At 42.6% G+C, this 25,307-nt stretch overlaps 1 protein-coding gene across 2 annotated transcripts in view; it reads left to right on the top strand.

The window, feature by feature from the left end:
* IFT56 (intraflagellar transport 56) overlaps nucleotides 1-25,307 on the top strand; it is an 872,526-nt gene that overhangs the window by 625,519 nt on the left and 221,700 nt on the right. For both annotated transcript variants that reach the window (XM_077452501.1, XM_077452500.1), the window contains exon 12: nucleotides 5,228-5,291. In XM_077452501.1, the coding sequence (XP_077308627.1) occupies nucleotides 5,228-5,291 (64 nt within the window). The remainder of the gene's footprint in view (nucleotides 1-5,227; nucleotides 5,292-25,307) is intronic.

The raw sequence follows: 25,307 nt of genomic DNA, 5'->3' as shown, positions 1-25,307 counted from the left end.
GACATGTTGCGTATCTGTTTACTCGGCGTATCCTCCTCTTTCACATTATGCAAAAAAATTGGGCTAACTTTACTGTTTTTTGTTTTTTTTAAGCATGAAACGTTTTTTTCTGAAAAAACGTGTTAGAAAAATTGCTGAGCAAATACCGTGCGAGATAAAAAGTTGCAACGGCCGCCATTGTATTCTCTGGGGTCTTTGCTAAAAAAAACATACATAATGTTTGGGGGTTCTATGTAATTTTCTAGCAAAAAAATTAGGAATTTTACATGTAGGAGAGAAATGTCAGAATTGGCCTGGGCACGAAGTGGTTAACATATCTTAATGCCTTATGAGACACAAAGGTTTTGCCCGAAGAGGTGTCTAGACTAGGGTCCAAGGTAATGTTAAAATCCCCTCCCATAATCAATAGACCTTCTCAAAACTTCCCCAGGATATCCAAAGTTTTAGAAATGTAACGGTATGGCTATTGGGGGCATATATAGAAGCTAGGGTATAACACTGGCCCTGGATTTTTCCTTTAACAAAAAAAAGGCAGCCCTCAGGATCTACTCGTATTTCTGTGGGTACTAGGGATCATTGTGTATAGCTATTGTAACTCCTCTAGCCCTAGGAGTGGGTGAAGGTGCATCAAACCATTGATAATATGAAAAAAGAGGCATACGAGGGGTCGACCCTGCCGCAAAGTGTGTCTCTTGCAAAAAAAAAAAAACTATATCTGCCTTCATGTAACGCAGTTCATGCCAGAGGCGGCCCTCCTACCAATCGAACAAAGCCCTCTCTCATTATACGATACAATCTTCATTCTACCTGCCATTCTTTCATTACTCCCATGAGTCTTATTATACTGCTGTGCTCGATCGGTGTCTCCAGCCTTCTGAGCTCTCTCGCCTTGGATGCATCTGATGAGGAGGGCCCCCCGCTTCTGCCTTTTGGCAGAAAACAAAGTCCCTTGGGACCGAACTATTGTGAAAAAGATGTGCTATTGTTCTTTTTAAAGTCTTTAAGGTGGCTGAATAGATCAAAGAGGGCAGGGACATGGACATGGTGTCACTCTGGAGGGTTTTATTATTTTCCGCAAAAGGCAGCAGTAGGTCATGCAATGATGTGAGCTTTTGCCATTCACTAGGGAGCGAGCTGTCCCATCCCATGTTTGCGATTTGCAAGACCTACTCATTCTGAGAAGTCTTGCGATCATGTTAATTGTACCTGACTAGCATGTTGGTCGGTCATTTAAAAGAGTAAGGTTTATGTTGTTTAACACGAAAGTAGCATGCATATATAGCAAGGAATGAAGCTGTGAGTTCTTTTTTGGTCCATAAATCAGTACAAATAGATACTCTACGGGCAGCCAGTCTCTTTTTTTGAACTTTTGTTTTTTCATCTTCATACTGTTTGTCAATCAGATTACTTATTTTAATTTTCTTTGAATCAGTCAGCTTTCTGTCTACTTCCTCCATCATGCTGCAGTCCTCCTCTTCAAGCATTCTGACTGGTAATCCGGTGTATCCAATCCTTTTCTCATGCACTTTTTTGATTCTTAATTTTCAACATAATTTATTTTGATCTCATTATTATTATCATCACTATATTATTCACACTTCTGTTTTACACACACACACACACACACACACACACACACACACACACACACACACACTTCATAGGCATATATGCAATTCCCTTACGTTTTCACGTTTTGACTATTCGAGGCGGGTGTTAGATATAGTTAGCACCCCTCCTCTTTTTAGTTCACTTTTCTATCACGCATGCTCGGCAACACACACATCACACATTTTAGTATTTTACTTAATATATAATATTAAATTAAAAATGAACAAAATCTTTTCATGTATACCTGGCTAAGTGCTTCCTAAAAAATGGAGATAGTATGCATTTCCTGTGGATCTCCTAATTTGAAGATCAGCATGTAATATACTAAAATGCTATGTAACCTTCGTTCTAGGCAGTATTTATAGAGGGATATTCATTTCTGAGATTTTCCCTCTTTCAAAATAGCCATAAATGGATGTTTATGCCTTGGCCCCTATATATACTAACCATTTAGATTTTTGTCATAATGGAAAAGATTATTGAATATAATATAGTGTGTTAATTTTTATAATAACTTTCAGATGTCTTGTTTTTTGCGCTTCCCCTGCAGGGGGGGGGGGCAACTACTCTGTGATCACTTGTAAGCCTCATAGGCCGTCTTGCTCCTCTGGGGCTGAGTTGGGGGCAATTTCTTGGCGGGGCCCAGGATCATCTCCGGGGGGAATCTTCAGTCTCTTATTTTACACAAAAAGAAGTCTGTGGATAAGCGAGCCCATTGGGTTGAAAGGTTAACTATATTGTGGTTATTAAGCTGAATGTATTATATGTGTTCAATGAAACGTGTTTATATGTCATGAAATATTCTAATTTGTCTTTTTAATGTATTTAAAACACCCATTGATGTATATTTCTAAAATAGTCCATAGGGCATTACCGTTTCTTCTTTCCTAGCTCAAATGGTCTCGCATTGTACATACCAGCACTCATATGTTAACTTTTGTACTTAACCATTAATGGTCCAACAGTTTTTTGTGAACAAAATTAGTGAATTTTTTATGAATTTTCTTTGACTCACTGTAAAAACAGTGACTAAACAGTTTTTGTAGACAAAATTAACACTGCCAATAACACCAACAATGGGGCATTATTATAATATATAAGCGTGACAGCGCTGCAATAATAATATAGCAAAATACAACTTTCCAGTAATAGTGCAAATATAAAGAATATGAAAAATATATATATATACTAATGCAGGAAAGTCCCACAAAAAAACAGTATGGGAAAAAATGAGAACCAAGAACAAACGTTCCAGTGATAATGCGGTATGTGAAAAAAATATATAAAAATAAATTAATGCAAAAAAAGTCCAATAATGAGAAATCCTCCACAGTGATGATTCTTCTAACAAAAACTTTATCCTGAGTGCTCCCACTCACCTCCTTTATGTGACCCCTAGGGGTCAAACACGCCTTTGCACTTAGTGCCATTATGCCTTTCAAGGGATCCTCTGTGATCTTTAATCAAACAACAGCATCAATGGCTGACATACCGGTAGTTCTCATCTGCTGTACTGCTTTCATGTTTCATGTCCAGTATTGCATATGAAAAAACAACAAGAAAAAGTGCTTCCTATAGTGCAGTATCCGAGGGGTTAAATGATAAAGCCTCCACCCAGCTAGCAATAACCTCACATTTATTAAAATGATAAAAAGCATGGAATATATAATTTAGAACAGTCTCGCTCAGAGTTGATCAGTCCACCGCCAGGCTCCACCTCTACTAGTTTCGCCACCTCCCACGTGGCTTCATCTGGAGGAGATGCCAGGCAGCTGTGGCGCGATGATTTTGTAGTGTACAGTATGAATAGGTAAGTAATTACCTAAGTTGGATACAGCTGTAACGTTCAAAGATGCCCGCACATGCACAGTAGCGCTTCGTCATGTCAGTGGGACACGATGTAAACTTACAGCACGCCATTTATATATTTTTTTCATATTCTTTATATTTTCAATGGAAAATTGTATTTTGCTGTACTATTATTGCAGCACTGTCACACTTATATCTTTTTATATTGTTTTTTTTTGTGGGAGCACATTAGTAACAGCTACAGCAAAATGTGAATCACAATATATTTATCACAATTTTATATTTATCAAAAAACTTCACTTAGCATAGCGCTACTTTGCTTTTAATGGGGCATTATTCCTCCCACTGACATGAATGATGGGGCACGATTCTTCTTCCTACTGACAACAATGGGGCACTATTTCTCCCACTGACACCAATGATGGATCACTATTCCTCTCACCAGTACCAGATATACCAATGATGGAGCACTATTCCTCCTACTGACCACAGGTACTATGTAATGTTTGTTACTCCCACTGACCATCAAGCCTGAAGTATTGTTTACTTTCACCTATGTGTGAGGCATGTTCTATTCTCACTGTCCACATTCTGACCCCCTAAGTTCTGAAGGACAGTAAACTGGCTCTTTACCAGAAAGTTTGGAGACAACTCCCCTATAAAAAAATAACACTTTTTGAGTTTAGTTCAACTTTAAAGTATCAATTCAAGTTTTGTGCATTTGCTTCATAGTGTGAGGGGGAGCATTGCTTTATAGCCTAATGTGACATTTAAGCATTGCTTAGATGTGGATTTCATGGTCTTCAATGTAGGAGCCAGACAGTCTGATACTGAGGTCTTCTGCTATAGTCTGTTGCCTACTAGGCTGAGGAGGGGGAGATCACTTTTTGTATTGTTAATTGTGTTAATTAGAATACCTATTGTCTCTGCTAGCAAACCCTTGTGGGTTGTGTTTATACTTGTAATAATGTGCATTGTTTTAGTGAGCTTTAAGTTGGCAAGTCTGACCTGGAATGAGACCTCAGTCATCCAGGTGGCCAATTAACATAATGGTTATAGTATATGTTGTAATTACAGTGCCTTGCAAAAGTATTCACACCCCTTGAAATGTTCCACATTTTGTCATGTTGCAACCAAAAACTTAAATGTATTTTATTGGGATTTTATTTGATGGACCAACACAAAGTGGCACATAATTATTAAGTGGAAGGAAAATGATAAATGGTTTTCCAAGTTTTTTTACAACAAAATATCTGAAAAGTGTGGAGTGCATTTGTATTCAGCCCCCTTTACTTCAATACCCCTAACTATAATCTAGTGGAACCAATTACTTTCAGTAGTATCTAGAGTCTGACACCTGTGTGTTATTTAATCTCAGTATCAATACAGCTGTTCTAAGAAGCCCTCATAGGTTTGTTAGAGAATCTTAGTGAAAAAAAACAGCATCATGAAGGCCAAATAACACACCAGATGTGTCTGTTTTCAAATAGAAGAAGTTCCAATTTAGCAGCCAAACGAGTCCTGCCTAGTTCCTGGTTGCAATATGCAGCAATAATATCTGATCTCTATATTCAGACTGGAGGAAGCGGTGTACTGATGGAAGCACTCAAGCGGAGTGTGGGAAGCAGTTTCGTTACACCAAATATGGTAAATGGTATACTATCAGCGTAGGTCAAAACATGAATTTCTACTACAAAATAATAATTTAACAATGTAACATAGTTACATAGTACATGTACATAATCAAATGTCATATGTGTTATCTTTTGTTTGCGTTTAATATGGTTATGCCTCATTTATTTTCTAGAGAGATCACCTCAAAACTGCTCAGCAATTCTTTCAACTTGTTGGTGGCTCAGCCAGTGAATGTGGTAAGTCAAAATAATTGTTCTATAATCTATCACTGGGTTCATGTTCTTTAGTTCTAGGTATTCATGTACACATTAACACGTATATTTGCATGCCATATAAGCAGTTTTTTACAATTCAAGAAGTTGTTATATATATTCTAATATATGTGAAAGTGTAGCTCCAAAAATTATTTAAACCATCATCTTAATGAAAGTAATCATAAGTATGAATAATTCATATAGCATTGATATGCAGAGTAATCATTGTAAATAATTCATACAGCAATAATATGCAAAAAATCCACACTGAAAGTGACAAAGCAACTAAAGTGTCCAAATATTGAAAAAGATATACATAAGTGCAAATAGTCCATAATAAAGTTAAATGGGGTATCAAAAACGATCTATATATATATATATATATGTATGTATATATATATATATATATATATATATGTATGTATGTGTGTGTGTGTGTGTGTGTGTGTGTGTGTGTGTGTGTATATGTATATATATATATATATATATATATATATATATATATATATAAAACAAAAGAAAATAAAACCGCACTGAAACCCCAAAAAAAGGAAAATTTCTTTCCTTACTTTGTCAAGCAAAAAGAAAAATGTCAAGCAAGAAAGGAATATTTTTCTCAGATAAAGATCCAAGAAATTAATCTTAGAAATAAATACAAATAGTCCAAAAAAATTTACAAATGAATATTTCACAGGATATAGGGCTGCTGCTCCACAGTGGGATACACACACATAAACATAGATAGAAATTAAACAAAAGAGCTGCGCCAAATAATATAAATAAAAAAACCATACAATTATAAAGAAAAGTCCATGGAAACTTTGTTATCCAAAAAAAGGAAAAAGATCGCACCACATAGATTCCACACTTCCTTATCACTATAGTGTCCCACCACCGACAAAATAGTGCGCTTACCAGACGGTAAAAGCAAAAGGAGCGTTTAGAGTACCAAACCACCGACAGCTCAAATTTATATTATTTGGCACAGCTCTTTTGTTTAATATATATATATATATATATATATATATATATATATATATATATATATATATATATATATATATATGGAAAAAACATAAATGTGATGCCAATCCTGTGATCTTGGAAGGGTATGACAAGTCCAGGTCCAAGTGATTAAACCGCCAGCTGCCTAAAGTGAGTGTCAGAAACCATGAAACAGACTGAGACAGAAGTACAATCAAATCACACTTGTTTGTTAATAAACATAAAAAGGTAAATAGAAAAAAGTGTAATCAAGCATAGCTAGAGTCCAGTAGCCAGATCGGGTAGTCAGCCAGTCCAAAGTTCATTAACCAGATCGGGTAATCAGCCAGACCTGAAGTCAGGGATCCAAGGAGAGCAACTGCAAGCAGGATAAGAAGCCAGGAGGGATGTCAGCAAGCCAGTCTTGAAACAAACAGCAGGAGATGGTTCCTTGTGATGTGACCAACGTGAAGGCAAAGGAAAGAGTGAGCTGGAAGGCTTAAAATAGGCAGGTCAGACGAGCATCATTGGGAACAGCTGGTAACTGTGGAAAGAGAAGAGTTCTGGCAATTAGCCGACAGCTGAGCGGCCAGCCCAGAGGAGGAAGGGCTAAGCCAGCCCTGACAGTGAGTGATTTTACTTTTTATTTTTTTATGTTGTTTTTATCTTTTGGAGCAATAAACCTACTACACTATGATATTCTCTCTGGGCTCCTAGTGAGCTTATTTATCCCCAGCTGGACTCCATCTAGACCTGTCTGTGTGAGTAATATACTGCAATACTTCCAAAAGGATTTCTATACATGCTGTAAAGCTCATTTAGACCATTAATCAATCTGACATTGAGCAATGATAAAACAAAATGTTGAACATCACATTAAGATTTTCACAATAATCTACAGTTAGGGGCCCACTGTATCCAGTGGTCTCCCCTATGCACAAGTGTTTTGTTTGGTGGGTTGTTTCTATATGGTGGGTGTTTGGTCTCGCTAGTCTTGCAAATTGCTCTCCTACCTTCTAATGGGGGATGGTGAGATCAGAGGCAGAGAGATGGTGTGGCCAGAGGGATGGGTGGGATCAGAGGCTAGAGGGATGGGTGGGATCAGAGGCCAGAGGGATGGGTGGGATCAGGGCAGAGGGATGGGTGGGATCATTGGCAGAGGGGTAATGAAGGTAGTGAAGGGATAGGATCAGTGACACTGGCACTCACCAGCTCTGTCTCAGTCGATTCTCCTTCCTCCATGCTGCTCGGTGTGTTTTCTCCTTCCAGTGCCTCCAGTGAAACCTCTCCTGATGTCGGGTCTCCTTGAGCTCCTCCCCCCTGCACTGTACTGGCTGTCAGCTCATCAGCTGACTTTCTGCTTCAGTCAAGGGGAGGGGGGCTTTATCCACCATGCAGGCTCTGCCTCTGTGTTTTTCTCGGAGAAGCAGAGCACTGCATAGAGTGACGGATGACGTCAGAGATCGAGTCGGCCGACTCGCAGCATTGGTCCAGCATAGTGCACGTCTGAATCGTGATGCTTTGATGCTAAGATTATAATTAACACCCCTAGTATGAACGGTCTTGCGTATATACCACCCAGCGGTAATAGGCCTTCAAGAGACTCATCTCACGCAAGAGGCCCTTAACTGTTTAACTGCTCAATGTCATATTATGTTGTGGAAATTGAGCGGTGATATCTGAATAGTGCCTGAGGCAATGTCCCCCCCACTCTCTAGAGCTTCTCCCGACTCGCCCCTGCGATCGGCGAACCGGAGAAAGAACATAGAGATTGACAGCTAGATAGTCCCCGAAGTCTCTGTGATCGTTCAGATGGCAGGCGCGATGTTATGACATCACCCCCCGACTCTACATTTGAAAAAATGCCACTGCCTCAGCTGGAAAGCCAGGATCTTTTTTCTATTTTTTTATTTCAGGCTTCCCAGCCTAGAGGTGAGATCTGGGGAATTTTTGACTCCAGATCTCACTGTAAAGAGGACCTTTCAGGCGCTAATCCTATTATAATAGGGATAAAAGTGATAAAAAATGTAAAAAGAAATCATTAAGCTAGAAAGAAAAGTAAAATTAACAATAAAAAAAATGAAAGCGCCCATGTCCCCGCGTAATTACCTATGGGGATTTTTAAGTACCAAAGTTTGACACCATTCCACGAGCGTGTGCAATTTTGAACATGAGTGACATGTTGGGTATCTATTTTGTTTTGGGGGTTTTTAATGCACAGAACTGTTTTTTTATTTATTTTTTTTCCAAAAAAAGCGTTTGAAAAATTGCTGCGCAAATAAAGTGTGAGATAAAAAGTTGCAACGACTGCTATTTTATTCCCTACGGTCTCTGCTATAAAAAAAAATATATAATGTTTGGAGGTTTCTAGCAAAAAAAATTATGATTTTTACATGTAGGAGAGAAATGACAGAATTGGCCTGTGGCAAGTGGTTGAAGTACTCCTGGGCACAAAGGATATACCACTCCCCACAAACTTCATACTCCAGAGGAGTATGTGTCCTCATTCATAGATCTTTGAACTTCCATGAACTAGCAGTAATATTTGGCCCCCGAAGGGCAATACGTATTTTTATACTGCAAATTATTTACTTTAACCCAGTGGTCCCCAACCTTTTTGGCACCGGGGACCGGCATTGTGGATGAAAATTGTGGCAAGGCCCGGGGGGGGTGGGCGCATGGGGGACGATGCGGCTTTTCGCGGCCAATTTGTCAGGAAATGGCTGGTGTTAGCACGTCATCACAACACCATGGTTAATGTGGTGTCAGAATGATTGAAGTGCATCATTTTTATTATTATATTGTAATATAAAATGAAATAGTTCAACTCACCATAATGCAGAATCTGTCACTAGATGCAGCTTATCACTTGCTACCAGCTTGCCACGTTGCCTATCACCAGATTTCCACATGCCACATCGCCTGCCACCAGATGCAGACTACCACATGCCCTCAGATGCAGATTGACACTTGCTACAGTCACATGTCACCAGATGCAGATTGCCACGGTTCAATGCCACCAGATTGCCACGTCACCATATGCAGATTGCCACAGACACATGCCACCAGATGCAGATTGCCACAGTCACTTGCCATATGCCACCAGATGCAGATTGCCACAGTCACTTGCCACATGCCACCAGATGCAGATTGCCACAGTCACTTGCCACGTGCCACCAGATGCAGATTGCCACAGTCACTTGCCACGTGCCACCAGATGCAGATTGCCACAGTCACTTGCCACGTGCCACCAGATGCAGATTGCCACAGACACATGCCACCAGATGCAGATTGCCACAGTCACTTGCCATATGCCACCAGATGCCCATTGCCACAGACACATGCCACCAGATGCAGATTGCCACAGTCACTTGCCACATGCCACCAGATGCAGATTGCCACAGTCACTTGCCACATGCCACCAGATGCAGATTGCCACAGTCACTTGCCACATGCCACCAGATGCAGATTGCCACAGACACATGCCACCAGATGCAGATTGCCACAGACACATGCCACCAGATGCAGATTGCCACAGACACATGCCACCAGATGCAGATTGCCACAGACACATGCCACCAGATGCAGATTGCCACAGACACATGCCACCAGATGCAGATTGCCACAGACACATGCCACTATTTACAGCATCTTAAATGCAAATTGTCACTAAGTGCAGTGCAGTGGAGTGGAGGGTTCCACGTGAGAGAGAACAGAGGTGATGCGGGGCGGGCTGTGGGAGATGATGTAATCTCTCTGCTCCCCCGCTTCACGGGCTGTGTGGGCGGAACAGCGGTGATGTGGGCGGGCGGTGGGAGATGATGTCATCTCTCTGCTCGTCTGCTTCACCCCCAGCAGTGTAGCGGCAGGGCTGTGTGGGCAGAAGTGCGGTGATCGCTCTGCTCACCGTCGCCGCCGCCGCATATCAGTGCAAACTTCGCAGCCCGGCTGCAAACCCCTGCTTTAACCTGTATAATTTCTGTTCTCTATGTACCACTAACATTTTCTTCATCAGTACTGCAGGATCTGATGGCCTTCATGCTAGATAAGCCTGTTTGTCTTGGGGGACTTTAATAATGTCCTGAACACTGTCTTAGATAGGCATCCTCCCCTAAACTTAGGTCCTTTATATAGAGGCACTCGCTTGCTCTGGTTTCTGGAGGAAATGAATTGAGCCGATTAAATGGAGAATAAAGCACCCCACAACTGTCCAATTCTCAAGCTATTCTAAAACACATGGGTCCCTATCCCACATAGATCTCTGCCTTGGCTTAGCCCAATCGATTGGTTTGGTAGCTAAGATACAATATTTACCTAGAGGGATATCCAATCACTCGCCCTTGATATTCTGGATTACAGATAGACATCTTTTGGTTGAGACTATTACCTAAAAGTAACAGCACTGAAGATAATGCCCTCTATGCAGATAATACTTAAGTGGGACTAATTTAAATGTTATCTTCGTGGAGTTTTTATATCTGCAGTTAATGCCATCAAAACCGAATCTAAAAACCATGAAAGACTTCTTATTCAACACATTCAGGAGTGGGATAGAGTCTATCTATCGCAAACCCACAAATGGGTCTAGATCAGCTTGGCTGGTCATACAGGACAACTTGACGCAAGTGATTAATTCTAAAGTTAAAAAAAAAACAAATTTTTCTCTAAAGATACAAAAGGGGGGGATTTTGGGACTTTGAATGAAGCACATATTCTATGTGCATCCATCCCGGGTTTATGAATATCGAAAAAAGGAATTTGGGACTTTAAATGAGAATAAGGACATTATGGAGGAGATTAATGCAAAAGTGTATTTAATGACATGTAAACATGTAAAATTCTTAAAATAGTACAAAAAAATTGATGGCAAGTGTGTATAACACATCTATCTACATGTACAAAAAAAAGTCAGGGATATACAGTGCCTTGCGAAAGTATTCGGCCCCCTTGAACTTTTCAACCTTTTGCCACATTTCAGGCTTCAAACATAAAGATATAAATTTTTTATTTTTTGTGAAGAATCACCAAGTGGGACACAATTGTGAAGTGGAACAAAATCTATTGGATTTTTGAAACTTTTTTAACAAATTGGGTGGGGCGCGCAAAATTATTCGGCCCCCTTGCGTTAATACTTTGTAGAGCTACCTTTTGCTGCGATTACAGCTGCAAGTCGCTTGGGGTATGTCTCTATCAGTTTTGCACATTGAGTGACTGAAATTCTTGCCCATTCTTCCTTGCAAAACAGCTCGAGCTCAGTGAGGTTGGATGGAGAGCGTTTGTGAACAGCAGTTTTCAGCTCTTTCCACAGATTCTCGATTGGATTCAGGTCTGGACTTTGACTTGGCCATTCTAACACCTGGATACGTTTATTTGTGAACCATTCCTTTGTAGATTTTGCTGTATGTTTGGGATCATTGTCTTGTTGGAAGATAAATCTCCGTCCCAGTTTCAGGTCTTTTGCAGACTCCAACAGGTTTTCATCCAGAATGGTCCTGTATTTGGCTGCATTCATCTCCCCCTCAATTTTAACCATCTTCCCTGTCCCTGCTGAAGAAAAGCAGGCCCAAACCATGATGCTGCCACCACCATGTTTGACAGTGGGGATGGTGTGTTGAGGGTGATGAGCTGTGTTGCTTTTATGCCAAACATATCGTTTTGCATTGTGGGCAAAAAGTTCGATTTTGGTTTCATCTGACCAGAGCACCTTCTTCCACATGTTTGGTGTGTCTCCCAGGTGGCTTGTGGCAAACTTTAGACAAGACTTTTTATGGATATCTTTGAGAAATGGTTTTCTTCTTGCCACTCTTCCATAAAGGCCAGATTTGTGGAGTGTACGACTGATTGTTGTCCTATGAACAGACTCTCCCACCTCAGCTGTAGTTCTCTGCAGTTCATCCAGAGTGATCATGGGCCTCTTGGCTGCATCTCTGATCAGTCTTCTCCTTGTCTGAGCTGAAAGTTTAGAGGGACGGCCAGGTCTTGGTAGATTTTCAGTGGTCTGATACTCCTTCCATTTCAAAATGATCGCTTGCACAGTGCTCCTTGGGATGTTTAAAGCTTGGGAAATCTTTTTGTATCCAAATCCAGCTTTAAACTTCTCCACAACAGTATTACGGACATGCCTGGTGTCTTCCTTGGTCTTCATGATGCTCTCTGCGCTTTCAACAGAACCCTGAGACTATCACAGAGCAGGTGCATTTATACAGAGACTTGATTACACACAGGTGGATTCTATTTATCACCATCAGTCATTTAGGACAACATTGGATCATTCAGAGATCCTCGCTGAACTTCTGGAGTGAGTTTGCTGCACTGAAAGTAAAGGGGCCGAATAATTTTGCACGCACCACTTTTCAGTTTTTTATTTGCTAAAAAAGTTTAAATTATCCAATAGATTTCGTTCCACTTCACAATTGTGTCCCACTTGCTGGTGATTCTTCACAAAAAATTTAAATTTTATATCTTTGTTTGAAGCCTGAAATGTGGCAAAAGGTTGAAAAGTTCAAGGGGGCCGAATACTTTCACAAGGCACTGTATAAATGCATATAAACTTGGTAAAACACAATATAAAATGTTCATCAATAAATTATGTAAATTCATATAGGTACAATCATCATAAGGCGACACATTGCAATAAAGGTAAGTAATATGGAATAGTATAAACATGATTGATGTAAACAATGAACTGAGATAAATACTGGTGCGCACATGTATCTGTATCCTATAGTGTCCGACGAGTTTCATGTGTAAACACTCATCAGGGGCATTTATATAACTTTGACTTTTTATGTAGATGTATGTGTTGTACACACTTGATATCAATTATATGTACTATTTTTTCTTTCAATAGTTTTTTAATGAGTTTTCAAGAAGTCAATACAGAAAGGAAATATCATCATAAGAAATGGTTAAGTATTGGAGCATCATGAAATGACAACATAACAGTACAGATACATTTATCATAGCACAACCGGTTCCATATAAAGTATTACCAAATATGACTGTAAAGGGCAGCCTCTAGAAGCTTATCCCTATCTGGAAAGGGGTTTGAATAGCTTTCTGCCATTGTCCTGTGAAGATCTCCACCCCCAGCTCACGTTCCCATAAAATGATGTTAGTGGATTTTTCAAATATATTTTTGGAATTCAGGATGCAATAAAACAAAGAAATCCCTTTAATGTTGGATTGGGCCTTAACAAAGAAAGAGTTGGGGATTGGGATTGGCAGCACCCTAAAGATATACAGCAGCTGTGGCAAAATCATAATTTTATACGCTAGGCGACCTGTCCAAGACAGCTCCACCTTGGAGAGTTCTTGTAGTTTGTTCTGCATTAGATTCAGAAAGGGGGTATAATTAGCTGTAAAGAGTTCCTCAGTGGATGGAGTAAGAGTAATACCTAGATAATTAATCCCATCTTGTTTCCATGTATAAGGAAATTTTGTGCTTAGTTTTGCTTGAACAGAAGGGTCAACACCTAGCCCCATGATATATGATTTACTCTCGTTACGTTTATAGTAAGACAATCGGTTAAACGTATTTAGAGACTCGTGCACTGAAGCCAGGGAAGTTTCCACATCAGTGAGTATCATAATGATATCATCTGCAAATAGGCTGATTATATGAGTGGATTTGGGCAGTGGATATCCTTTAATATCTGGATGGGAATGTATATAGATGGCTAGGGGTTCTATTAATAAATTGAAGATTAAGGGAGATAAAGGGCACCCCTGCCTAGTACCGTTAGTGATGTTGAACGGTTTAGACAGTATGCCCTAGCTGAGCTGAATGTTTGGAGTATAGGGCTAATATGGCCTGTAAAATGGTACCTGAGAATCCAAATCTGCGGAGCACCTGAGTAAGGTATTGCCAATGAATATGATCAAAGGCCTTCTCTGCATCCAAAGCCAACATGTCATGGTTATGCAGTGATCTTTCTGTGTTTGCTTACCTCCCTTCATGTCTTCAGACTAAGAGGCCAGCCACTTCCACCCGGTGGTTTTTATAACCTCTCCTCTAAGCATGGCTCCACCCCAGGCCCTATCAGGGAGCCCTATATTAACCTGTGCACTGCAGGCCATCAGTGCTGATCAACCATTGTGTATTCCTTTGTGTGTTAGTTTCCTGTTTCCTGCCGAGTCCTCTTCTACTGTTTTCCGTTACCGACTTTGGTGTGTTTTGACTATCCCTGTTTCCTGTGATCCTGACCTTTTGGCGTGTTCCCGACTATTCTTGTCTGCTTGTGGCCCCGACCTTGGCTTTGTCCCTTACCATCCCTATCCTCCTGTTGCCTACTGTGGGTGTGAGCTGGGGGACCCTGGGGGTCACGACCTGGAGACAGTTGCAGCCAAGTCCATTCTCACCACCAGAGGCGGTGGTGAACACCTGCTGAATCTTAGACTCCGCACCCAAGGGAATCTTACGCTCTAACCCCAGTGGGGTCTGTCCCCCGTCTGCAGCAGTCAGCCGTAGGGTCCACAACCTTGCGGTGCACTCCTGATCCTACGGTGTGCACCTGTCACCTCGCCTCAAGGGGACCTGACAGTTTGATCAGCCATGGACCCGGCTGACGTGCCGCTTCCTGCAGATGATCCATTGCAGAGCTTAGTTCGCAGACTTGAGACCCAAGAATCGCATCAGACCCAGGTGATGCGATTCGTTCAGGATTTGGCATCCTGTTTTGAACAGGTTCAGGCCTCATTAGGACCCCCGGTTCAACAATCTCAGCCGCTATCTGCCGCTGCACCTATCGCATCAGTCGCAGCCACACATTCTTTACAACTACCAGCTCCGGTCCGTTTCTCTGGGGACTCCAAGGCTTGCAGGGGGTTCCTTAGCCAGTGCACAATTCATTTTGAATGAAAACTTCCTGTCCGATCGGGCAAAAGTCGCATATATCATATCCCTCCTGTCCGGCGAGGCGTTAGCCTGGGCCGCCCCTCTGTGGGAACTGAATGATCCAGTGGTTTCTAGAAACTTTTTCGGAATATCTTCGAGGAACCGGGTCGTGTCTCCTCAGCGGCTAGCGCTCTTTTACGTCTCCGTCAAGAGTCCGCGTCTGTGGGACAGTATGCTCTTCAGTTCCGTATCCTCACAGCTGAATTGAGCTGGAATAATGAGGCCCTAGTTGCAACCCTTTTACATGGCCTCTCTGATAGAGTGAAGGATGAATTAGCAGGAAGATCCCTTCCTGCTGATCTGGACAGTGTCATCACCTTGTGCAACCAGATCGATATTCGCTTTCAGGAGAGGGCCCTGGAAAAAAGACGCCAGCACTCCCCGTTCTTTAGGCAGCCTGAGCCCCCAGTCCCTTCTCTTCGATCCGAGGAGCACCCCCTGCCTGCTGAGGAACCTATGCAGTTGGGCCGGACAAAGTTATCTCCCGAAGAACGTGCTAGGCGCAGAACTCTGGGCCTATGCCTCTATTGTGGGGCCAAAGGTCATTTCCGTGATACTTGTTCTCTTCGTCCGGAAAAACGCTCAGGGCTAATACAGCTGGAAGGTGGAATATTAGACCCTGAAATATCACCTTCACCTTCTCGTCTTCTCCTTTCTGTGTTGCTTCATGTCGGTGCTTCCTCTCGTTCGGTCTCAGCACATCAGGATTCCGGAGCCGCTGCCAATTTCATGGATTGGGAAACTGCATCCTCCATGAGACTTACCCTTTTGCCCCTTACAACGCCATTGGTGGTCTTGGCGATTGATAGCACTGTTCTCCCAGGGGGCCCTATCCGCTTCCAGACTCTTCCTGTTAAGATGTCAGTAGGGACACTCCACCAGGAGTGGATATCCTTCCTTGTCTTACCTAAGGCTTCATCTCCTATCATATTAAGTCTTCCTTGGTTACGGCTCCATTCTCCACACGTTGACTGGTCTGCCGGTCAGATCATGGCTTGGGGTTCCTCCTGTTCCTCTTCCTGCCTACTCAAGGGTACCCCAAAGGAGAAATTTACTGTTACCACCATCCCAGTATCTTCTGCTCTTCCCGCTGTATGTAGCGATCTCTGGGATGCATCCTGCAATAGTCGGACTGATGCACTCTCTAGGTCATGTGGTACTCTGGATGAGGGGCCCACCTATGAACCTGAGTCGATCATTCACTCCAGTTCGCATAACCATTTACCTTTGCCTGTCCCTAATTTCCCTTGGACGCACCGCCAGACTAACTTGTCTGCAAGTTCCACAGTTGCTATGCCCTGTGATGCAATTGAGATGGTCGCTACACCTGACAATACTATTCAGTCGACCTCTGCACCAGTTATGCCAGTCCAGCCCATGCCCAATGAGCTTCCTGCTTCTTGTTTAGCACCTTCAGTGACCTGGCCTCACCCTACTGCTACTATGTCCGTTCAAACCCGTTTAAGAGGCTCAATCCATCCTTTGGATAGAATACCTCATTCGGCCAGGAGGGGTTTTCAATCTTTTTCTCAGGGTTCTCTGCATTCTGTTTGTGTTGCAGCTACCCAGCTTGACTCTTGTGACATATCACTTTCTAACCAACATGACCTCAGGGATCCACTGACCTCTGCCCAGTCTGGTGGTCCTGTCATGGATGCCCAGCTCATCTTTAAGGGTGTGGGGGTCCCTGCTCAGACTCCTGATCTTCTCATGCCCTTACCCATTCCTAAAAAGCCTTTAGTCCTCAAGTTCTCTCGTCCTCTCCCTACCTCTGTTTCGGTCTCTGAGGATAATCTAAAATACGAGGTTAGTAAAGTTTTGGATTCCCGGCTCCGTAAAGGCATTCTTCAATACCTCGTACTTTGGAAAGGGTTGGGTCCTGAGGAGAGGTCTTGGATCACTTCATCTGAGGTCTTTGCTCCCTGTCTGTTAAGGAGGTTCCATCTGGAGTTTCCCTTTAAGCCTGGAACCAGGCGGGGGAGGGGGAGGCCTCATAAGAGGGAGGGTACTGTCATGGTTATGCAGTGATCTTCCTGTGTTTGCTTACCTCCCCTCATGTCTTCAGACTAAGAGGCCAGCCACTTCCACCTGGTGGTTTTTATAACCTCTCCTCTAAGCATGGCTCCACCCCAGGCCCTATCAGGGAGCCCTATATTAACCTGTGCACTGCAGGCCATCAGTGCTGATCAACCATTGTGTATTCTTTTGTGTGTTAGTTTCCTGTTTCCTGCCGTGTGCTCTTCTACTGTTTTCCGTTACCGACTTTGGCGTGTTTTGACTATCCCTGTTTGCCTGTGATCCTGACCTTTTGGCGTGTTCCCGACTATTCTTGTCTGCTTGTGGCCCCGACCTTGGCTTTGTCCCTCACCATCCCTATCCTCCTGTTGCCTACTGTGGGTGTGAGCTGGGGGACCCTGGGGGTCACGACCTGGAGCCAGTTGCAGCCAAGTCCATCCTCAACACCAGAGGCGCTGGTGAACACCTGCTGGCTCTTAGACTCCGCGCCCCAGGGAATCTCACGCTCTAACCCCAGTGGGATCTGTCCCCCGTCTGCAGCAGTCAGCCGTAGGGTCCACAACCTTGCGGTGCACTCCTGATCCTACGGTGTGCACCTGTCACCTCGCCTCAAGGTGACCTGACACAGCAGCAAAAAAGGCCTCCCCTGCAATTTAGCAAGATGGATAATATTTGTCAGCCTGCGAGTGGCGTTGGATGTCTGACGTCCTTTGGTGAAGCCTGTTTCATCAGGGTTAATGATGAGGGGGAGCAGGTCTAGTAATCTACAGACAATCATCTTAGCATAGACTTTTAAATCAATATTGAGAAGTGATATAGGTCTGAAGTTGGGGGGGGGGGGGGAATTGTTAGGAACAAATTCTTTTACGCATTGACGCTGCTGCCTCTTAGCCCTCGCCCCCAACTGCGTAAAGATGCCACAGATAAATGCCTTATGTGCATTCCACAATATGAACTTGTCCTGTCGATGTTTCATTATTGTGAAAAAATTCTATCAACTGGTTGCTGCAAGAGGAATGAGTTCAACCTCCACAGTGAAGAGGTATTATTAGGAGACGTGTCCTCTAAAGATAACATGATGGACGCGTGGTCAGACCACAAGATGGTATTAATGTTTGAAGATGTCACATTAGCTAAGGTCTATTGGTCAGCAAGAAAGAGGTCAATGCGAAAGTATGTCCTATACGGAACAGAAAAATAATGTGAAATCCCTCTCGTCCGCTTGCAAACACCTCCATGCGTCAAATAGATCATGTTTGTATATAGATGGTAACAGTGGTGTGTTGCCCCATCTATTGCCTGTAGTGGAATCCATATCAGGATCTGGAGTTGCATTAAAGTCACCACAGATTATTAATCTTCCTTTGAGGTGGGATTTCACCTTTTTCATCAAACTATGAAAGAAGCGGATTTGGTGCTGATTAGGTGAGTAGGTGTTCACTATGGTATATGTAATTGAGTTAAGATCACAAACCAGAATAATGTTGCGGCCTTTGGTATCCTTAATTATCTTGCGTAACTTAAATCACTCTTTGATTGCTGTTAAAACCCTTCTAGTTTTATTGTGGGCATTGGCGGTGAAAAGGTGTGGGAAGCTTCTGTGTGAGCAGGCTGGTGGTGCTGATGTGGAGAAATGTGACTCCTGGGCGCATACAATATCAGCTTTGTTGGAAAGGGCTTCTGACCAAAGAGATCTCCTTTTAGCTGGATGATTAACTCCTTTTGCGTTAATAGAAATCATTTTAATACCCATTGTGGTTGAATCTGAGGCTTATGTGGTATTTAGTAGATATATTCATTTTTGAAGTAATGTCTCCATCTTGTGGCGATTTTTGGCATATCCTTGAAGCTATAAAGGGTGTGGTGTGAGAAAGCAAGGTGTACTCAAATTTTGATGCTGATTATAAAGTAAGTGCATTCCTGGTGGTCGACCATGAAAAGAGGCGGTCCTGATTAATAATCCAATCTTTGACTTCATGAGGTTCAGCTTGTGTGAAAGTTGTGCTTGAAAGTGAAAAAACAAGAGAACAAAAGAAAAACAAAGAAAAAACATAACAGGGTAACATAGAAAAGAACAACATAGTGGTCCCTACCCACTATTGGGCAGAAGGACCAAAATACCCGTATGCACCGTTGACTGCTCAAATTGTATGGGGGTAAAGTTTGCACCTATCAGTGCTCCGGCCTGTACTTTCAAGGCTATAAGGCAAATGGAATATATGGGATATCCCATCGTGTTACAAATGCGACTTCGCGTTTTTGTTTGTAACAGTTTTCCAGTCAGGTCCTGGAGAGTTTCTTAGTTTAAAGCTGGAATGTTCGTCTGATTGATCAGGCAGAATCTTCCACTCCTCCAAAAGAGAAATGCCTTTCTCCAAAGAATCTATTATGTGCATGCAACCATCCTTTACTATAGATAGTTTGGTGAGGTACCCCCAGCGGTAAATGATTTTGTGATTTTTCAATACCTTAGTGATGGTATTACAGGTTTGAAGTAATGTCTCCATCTTGTGGCGATTTTTGGCATATCCTTGAAACTATAAAGGGTGTGGTGTGAGAAAGCAAGGTGTACTCACATTTTGATGCTGATTATAAAGTAAGTGCATTCCTGGTGGTCGACCATGAAAAATGGCGGTCCGGATTGATAATTCAATCTTTGACTTCATGAGGTTCAGCTTGTGCGAAAGTTGTGCTTGAAAGTGAAAAAACAAGAGAACAAAAGAAAAACATAACAGGGTAACATAGAAAACAGCAACATAGTGGTACCTACCCACTATTGGGCAGAAGGACCAAAATACCTGTATGCAGCGTTGGCTGCTCACATTGTGTGGGGGTAAAGTTCGCACCTATCAGTGCTCCGGACTGTACCCCCAAGGCTATAAGGCAATGCAATATATGGGATATCCCATCGTGTTACAAATGCGACTTGGCGTTTTTGTTTGTAACAGTTTTCCAGTCAGGTCCTGGAGAGTTTCTTAGTTTAAAGCTGGAATGTTCGTCTGATTGCTCAAGCAGAATCTTCCACTCCTCCAAAAGAGAAATGCCTTTCTCCAAAGAATCTATTATGTGCGTGCGACCATCCTTTACTATGGATAGTTTGGTGGGGTACCCCCAACGGTAAATGATTATGTGATTTCTCAATACCTTAGTGATGGCATTCAGGTTTTTCCTTCTGTGAAGTGTATACTGGGAAAAGTCTGCATAAAACTGCAAACTCTGATACTGTGCAGGGATTTGCTCACCTTTACGCATGGTCATCATCAACTGCTCCTTGGCATGGAAGAATTCAATTGCAGGATTACATCCCTGGGAACCTGCTTAGATAAAAAAAGATTGTTTAGGCAGACGGTGGATTCGATCGATGATTAGTTCAAGTTCCGACAGGTTGGCTTTAAGTGCTTTAATAGGGGGGAAGCGTAATCACGCAGATCAGCCTGCTGTATCGACCCGGGGATCCCCCTGATTTTCATGTTGTTCCTCCTATTCCTGTCTTCTATGTCTGCAAGTTTTGCTTTGATCCACTCATTGCCCCGTTCTCTGTCCTCATGCAAACTCTCCAATTTTTTGCTCAATATGCTCCACCCTGGATTTAACCGATTGTATGTCAGTGTGAAACTTATGCATGCACTGTGCCATATCAGATTGTAGCGAGCTTCACGATGATAAAAGCATATCTTTCAGTACAGTGTCTATCACCGATTGGAGCATGGTAGGGAAAGTTTCAATGGAGTCAGGTAAATCACGTGTCTCATCTCCTGAGTCTGTGGCATGGCTGGACTGCTGTTTAAAATCCCTCTCCATCCATCCTGAATCTGGATTTGGCTGGGCTGCCAGAGATGGGTGAGGGAGAATTCTGCTGGGAGCTAGCAGGGGAGTTATTATTAGAGTGTCTTTTGCTGGTATAGGCAAATTATTGCCCATATTGTCTGCCGGAGTGGAGGATGGCCAGTGGCCATTTTGCCTACCTTCTTGCTGCTTGTGGGGACAATAGTCCATCAGACTCTGAGGCTTGTGGAGCTCCTTCCTTTTCCTGGACATGCTGCCGGGGTAGTCCGGAGGTCTAACGCCTTGAGGGGGTGATTTTCTGGGGTCCCGATGGGATGCTTTGTGCCGCTGTCCCTGAGGTTTGCCGGAGCTCCTCACTTACGCTGCCATCCGGCTTGCTCCCAATTTTTTTTGTACTATTTTATGAATTTTACATTTTGCATGTCATTAATTACATTTTTTCCATTAATCTACTCCATAATGTCTTAGTCTCATTTAAAGTCTCAAATTCCTTTTTTTATAGATTTGTCTCTAAAATAACCTTTTATGAGGAGGGGGGGCAGACCGATCGCCTGCTTGTCAAAATAGTGAATGTCCGCCCAGCAGCTCCGGTAATTGCCCAGCAGCTCTGGTGATTGGTGCCGTAAAACTTCCTAATGGGGTCCTTGCCAACTCCCTGGAAACTGTTATGGTGGGAATTAGTGAGATTTTTTCAGACCTATATGCTTCTAAGGCATCTTACACCCCAGAGGCCTTATTGAACTATTTGCAATCAATCTATTTGCAAGTTATGTGCATCGTTAATAAATGAACAAACACACCTGTATGGCTACAGTGCAATCTGAAAAGTGAACCAAAACCTAAAAAGTGCCTATGTGATTACTGTGTCTATCATAAACGGTGTTAAAAATGTAATTACACATGGCATCAAACTGAATATATTGAAAATGTATATAAAAGTCAATAAAAAATGTCCAGTGCATCCATATGTGAAAAACATATGTTCTTTGAGGTTTTCAAAGAAGAAAGGGAGATTGAATCCCAATGCAAACAGCAGCGATCATATGAGTGAAAGAATCCACCATAAATTATGAAAAGGCTTACCAGAGGGAGTGGACTCGATAAGGCTTATACCCCATGAGTAAACTAAGCAGGAGGTGTAATCACACCAGTGGAGGAGCTTCCACACTGCTGGTGCCGGCCACAATGGGAGATGATCCCTGGGTCCTTGACGTAACTTGGTCCCGTGATGCAGAAAAAACCCAAGGTGAAAAAAGTCAAACTAAAGATACCAACATCCCAAATTTATAAATATAGCAAAAACGGGGGGACAGACAAGGCTGTAAGGTAACCAGCCTCAGGGACTTTTGACGGTATCAAATTAAGCAAGTCTACCCCATTTCAAAATAGAAATATACATAAATTCATTTTATTAATTTAAAAAGAAAATTGATTAACCACTTAAGGACCGCTGTATTTCCAATGTACGTCATTGCAATGGCACGTACAGGCACAAGCACGTACATGTACGTGCTTGTCTTCCAGCGGGTGGGGGGTCCGATCGGACCCCCTCCCGCTGGATACGGCGGTCCGTTTCACTTCAGGAGCGATCCGGGATGAGGGGATGGCCGTTGGTTTCTGGCCATCCCCCCTCGATTGCTCCTGGCGAATGAGAAGCTTCCTCCCACTGTGTATTGTATACACAGGCAGGGAGGAAGTGATGTCATTCTCCTCAGGGCGGTCTTTTTGACCAGACTACGAGGAGAAGACAGAAAGTAAGTGTGCACCAACACTACACTGACATGTAGGCACACACAGGCACACAAACCCCCCCGATCCCCCCCCCCGGCCCCTCCCCCCCCAGTCACAGTGTCACTGATTGCAGTGATCATTTATTTACTGATCACTGCATTCAGTGTCAGTTGTAAAAGTAAAAACTGTCAGGGCAGTTAGTGTTAGGTCCAGGGTAGTCCCCTACCACCCCCCAATAAAGGTTTAACCCCCTGATTGCCCCTAGAGTTAACCCTTTCACCCCCTTTTGCCAGTGTCACTAAGCGATCATTTTTCTGATCGCTGCATTAGTGTCGCTAGGTAGCTAGTTATTTTTTTAGGTTCACCGCCAGGTTTTTATAGCGCTAGGTACCCCAATATACTACCCAATAATGGTTTTAACCCCCTGATTGCCCCTAGTTAACCCTTTCACCCCCTTTTGCCAGTGTCACTAAGCGATCATTTTTCTGATCGCTGCATTAGTGTCGCTAGTGTCGCTAGGTAGTTAGTTATTTTTTTAGGTTCACCGCCAGGTTTTTATAGCGCTAGGTACCCCGATATACTACCCAATAATGGTTTTAACCCCCTGATTGCCCCTAGTTAACCCTTTCACCCCCTTTTGCTAGTGTCACTAAGCGATCATTTTTCTGATCGCTGCATTAGTGTCGCTAGGTAGCTAGTTATTTTTTTAGGTTCACCGCCAGGTTTTTATAGCGCTAGGTACTCCGATATACTACCCAATAATGGTTTTAACCCCCTGATTGCCCCTAGTTAACCCTTTCACCCCCTTTTGCCAGTGTCACTAAGCAATCATTTTTCTGATCGCTGCATTAGTGTCACTAGTGTCGCTAGGTAGCTAGTTATTTTTTTAGGTTCACCGCCAGGTTTTTATAGCGCTAGGTACCCCCATATACTACCCAATAATGGTTTTAACCTCCTGATTGCCCCTAGTTAACCCTTTCACCAGTGATCACCGTATAAGTGTTACGGGTGACTCTAGTTAGTTTGCTTTTTATAGCATCAAGGCACCCACCATTTATTACCCAATAAAGGTTTAACCCCCTGATCACCCGGCGGGTGATATCAATTAGGTTTTAGGGTCAGGGTCTGCGTCGCCCCAGGCAGCGCTAGGTTAGTGCCAGTACCGCTAACACCCACACGCAAAGCATAAACCTCCCGTAGTGGTATAGAATCTGAACAGATCAATATCTGATCTGCTCAGATCTATACTAGCATCCCCAGCAGTTTAGGGTTCCAAAAAAACGCATTGTTAGCGGGATCAGCCCAGATACCTGCTGGCACCTGCGTTTTGCCCCTCTGCCCAGCACACCCAAGTGCAGTATCGATCGATCACTGTCACTTACAAAACACTAAACACATAACTGCAGCGATCGCAGAGTCAGGCCTGATCACTGCGATCGCTAACAGTTTTTTTTGGTAGCATTTTATATTTAAATCCGGAAGGCAGTGCTTGGTTTTTGGGGTCCCATACGTGGCTAGGCTCCCAAAAAGTCCCCCACATGTGGTATCCCCGTACTCGGGAGAAGCAGCAGATTTTATTTTGTGTAATTTGACTTATGCCCATAGCATGTGTGAGCAATATATCATTTAGTGACAACTTTGTGCAAAAAAAAAAAAAAAATGTAAAATTCCTGCAACTTGTGGCAAAATATAAAATATTTCATGGACTCAGCATGCCTCTCAGTAAATACCTTGGGGTGTCTACTTTCCAAAATGGGGTAATTTGGGGGAGTTTTGTGTTATTTTGGCATTTTATGGCCTTCGAAACTGTGATAGGTAGTGAGGAGTGAAATCAAAAATTTGCACCCTTAGAAATCCTGAAGGCAGTGATTGGATTTCGGGGTGCCGTACGCGGCTAGACTCCCAAAAAGTCCCACATATGTGGTATCCCTGTACTCAGGAGAAGCAGCAGAATGTATTTTGGGGTGCAATTCCACATATAACTATGGCATGTGTGAGCAATATATCATTTAGTGACAACTTTTTGTAAACTTTTTTTTTTTGTGTCATTATTCAATCACTTGGGACAAAAAAAAAAATATTCAATGGGCTCAACATGCCTCTCCACAACTTCCTTGGGGTGTCTACTTCCCAAAATGGGGTCATTTGGTGGGGGGTTTGTACTGCCCTGCCATTTTAGCACCTCAAGAAATGAGATAGGCAGTCGTAAATTAAAAGCTGTGTAAATTCCAGAAAATGTACTCTAGTTTGTAGACGCTATAACTTTTGCGCAAACCAATAAATATATGCTTATTGACATTTTTTTTACTAAAGACATGTGGCTGAATACATTTTGCCCTAAATGTATGACTAAAATTGAGTTTATTCAATTTTTCTTGTAACAAAAAGTAGAAAATATCATTTTTTTCTCAAAACTTTCGGTCTTTTTCCATTTATATCGCAAAAAATAAAAATCGCAGAGGCAATCAAATACCATCAACAGAAAGCTCTATTTGTGGGAAGAAAAGGACGCAAATTTCGTTTGGGTACAACATTGCATGACCGCGCAATTACCAGTTAAAGCAGTGCAGTGCGAAATTGTAAAA

The sequence above is a fragment of the Lithobates pipiens genome, unplaced genomic scaffold (assembly GCF_037356315.1).
Source record: "Lithobates pipiens isolate NorthernLeopardFrog02 unplaced genomic scaffold, aLitPip1_a1.2 Scaffold_23, whole genome shotgun sequence".
Lineage (NCBI taxonomy): Eukaryota > Metazoa > Chordata > Amphibia > Anura > Ranidae > Lithobates > Lithobates pipiens.
This window is presented reverse-complemented; position numbering and strand designations above follow the sequence as displayed.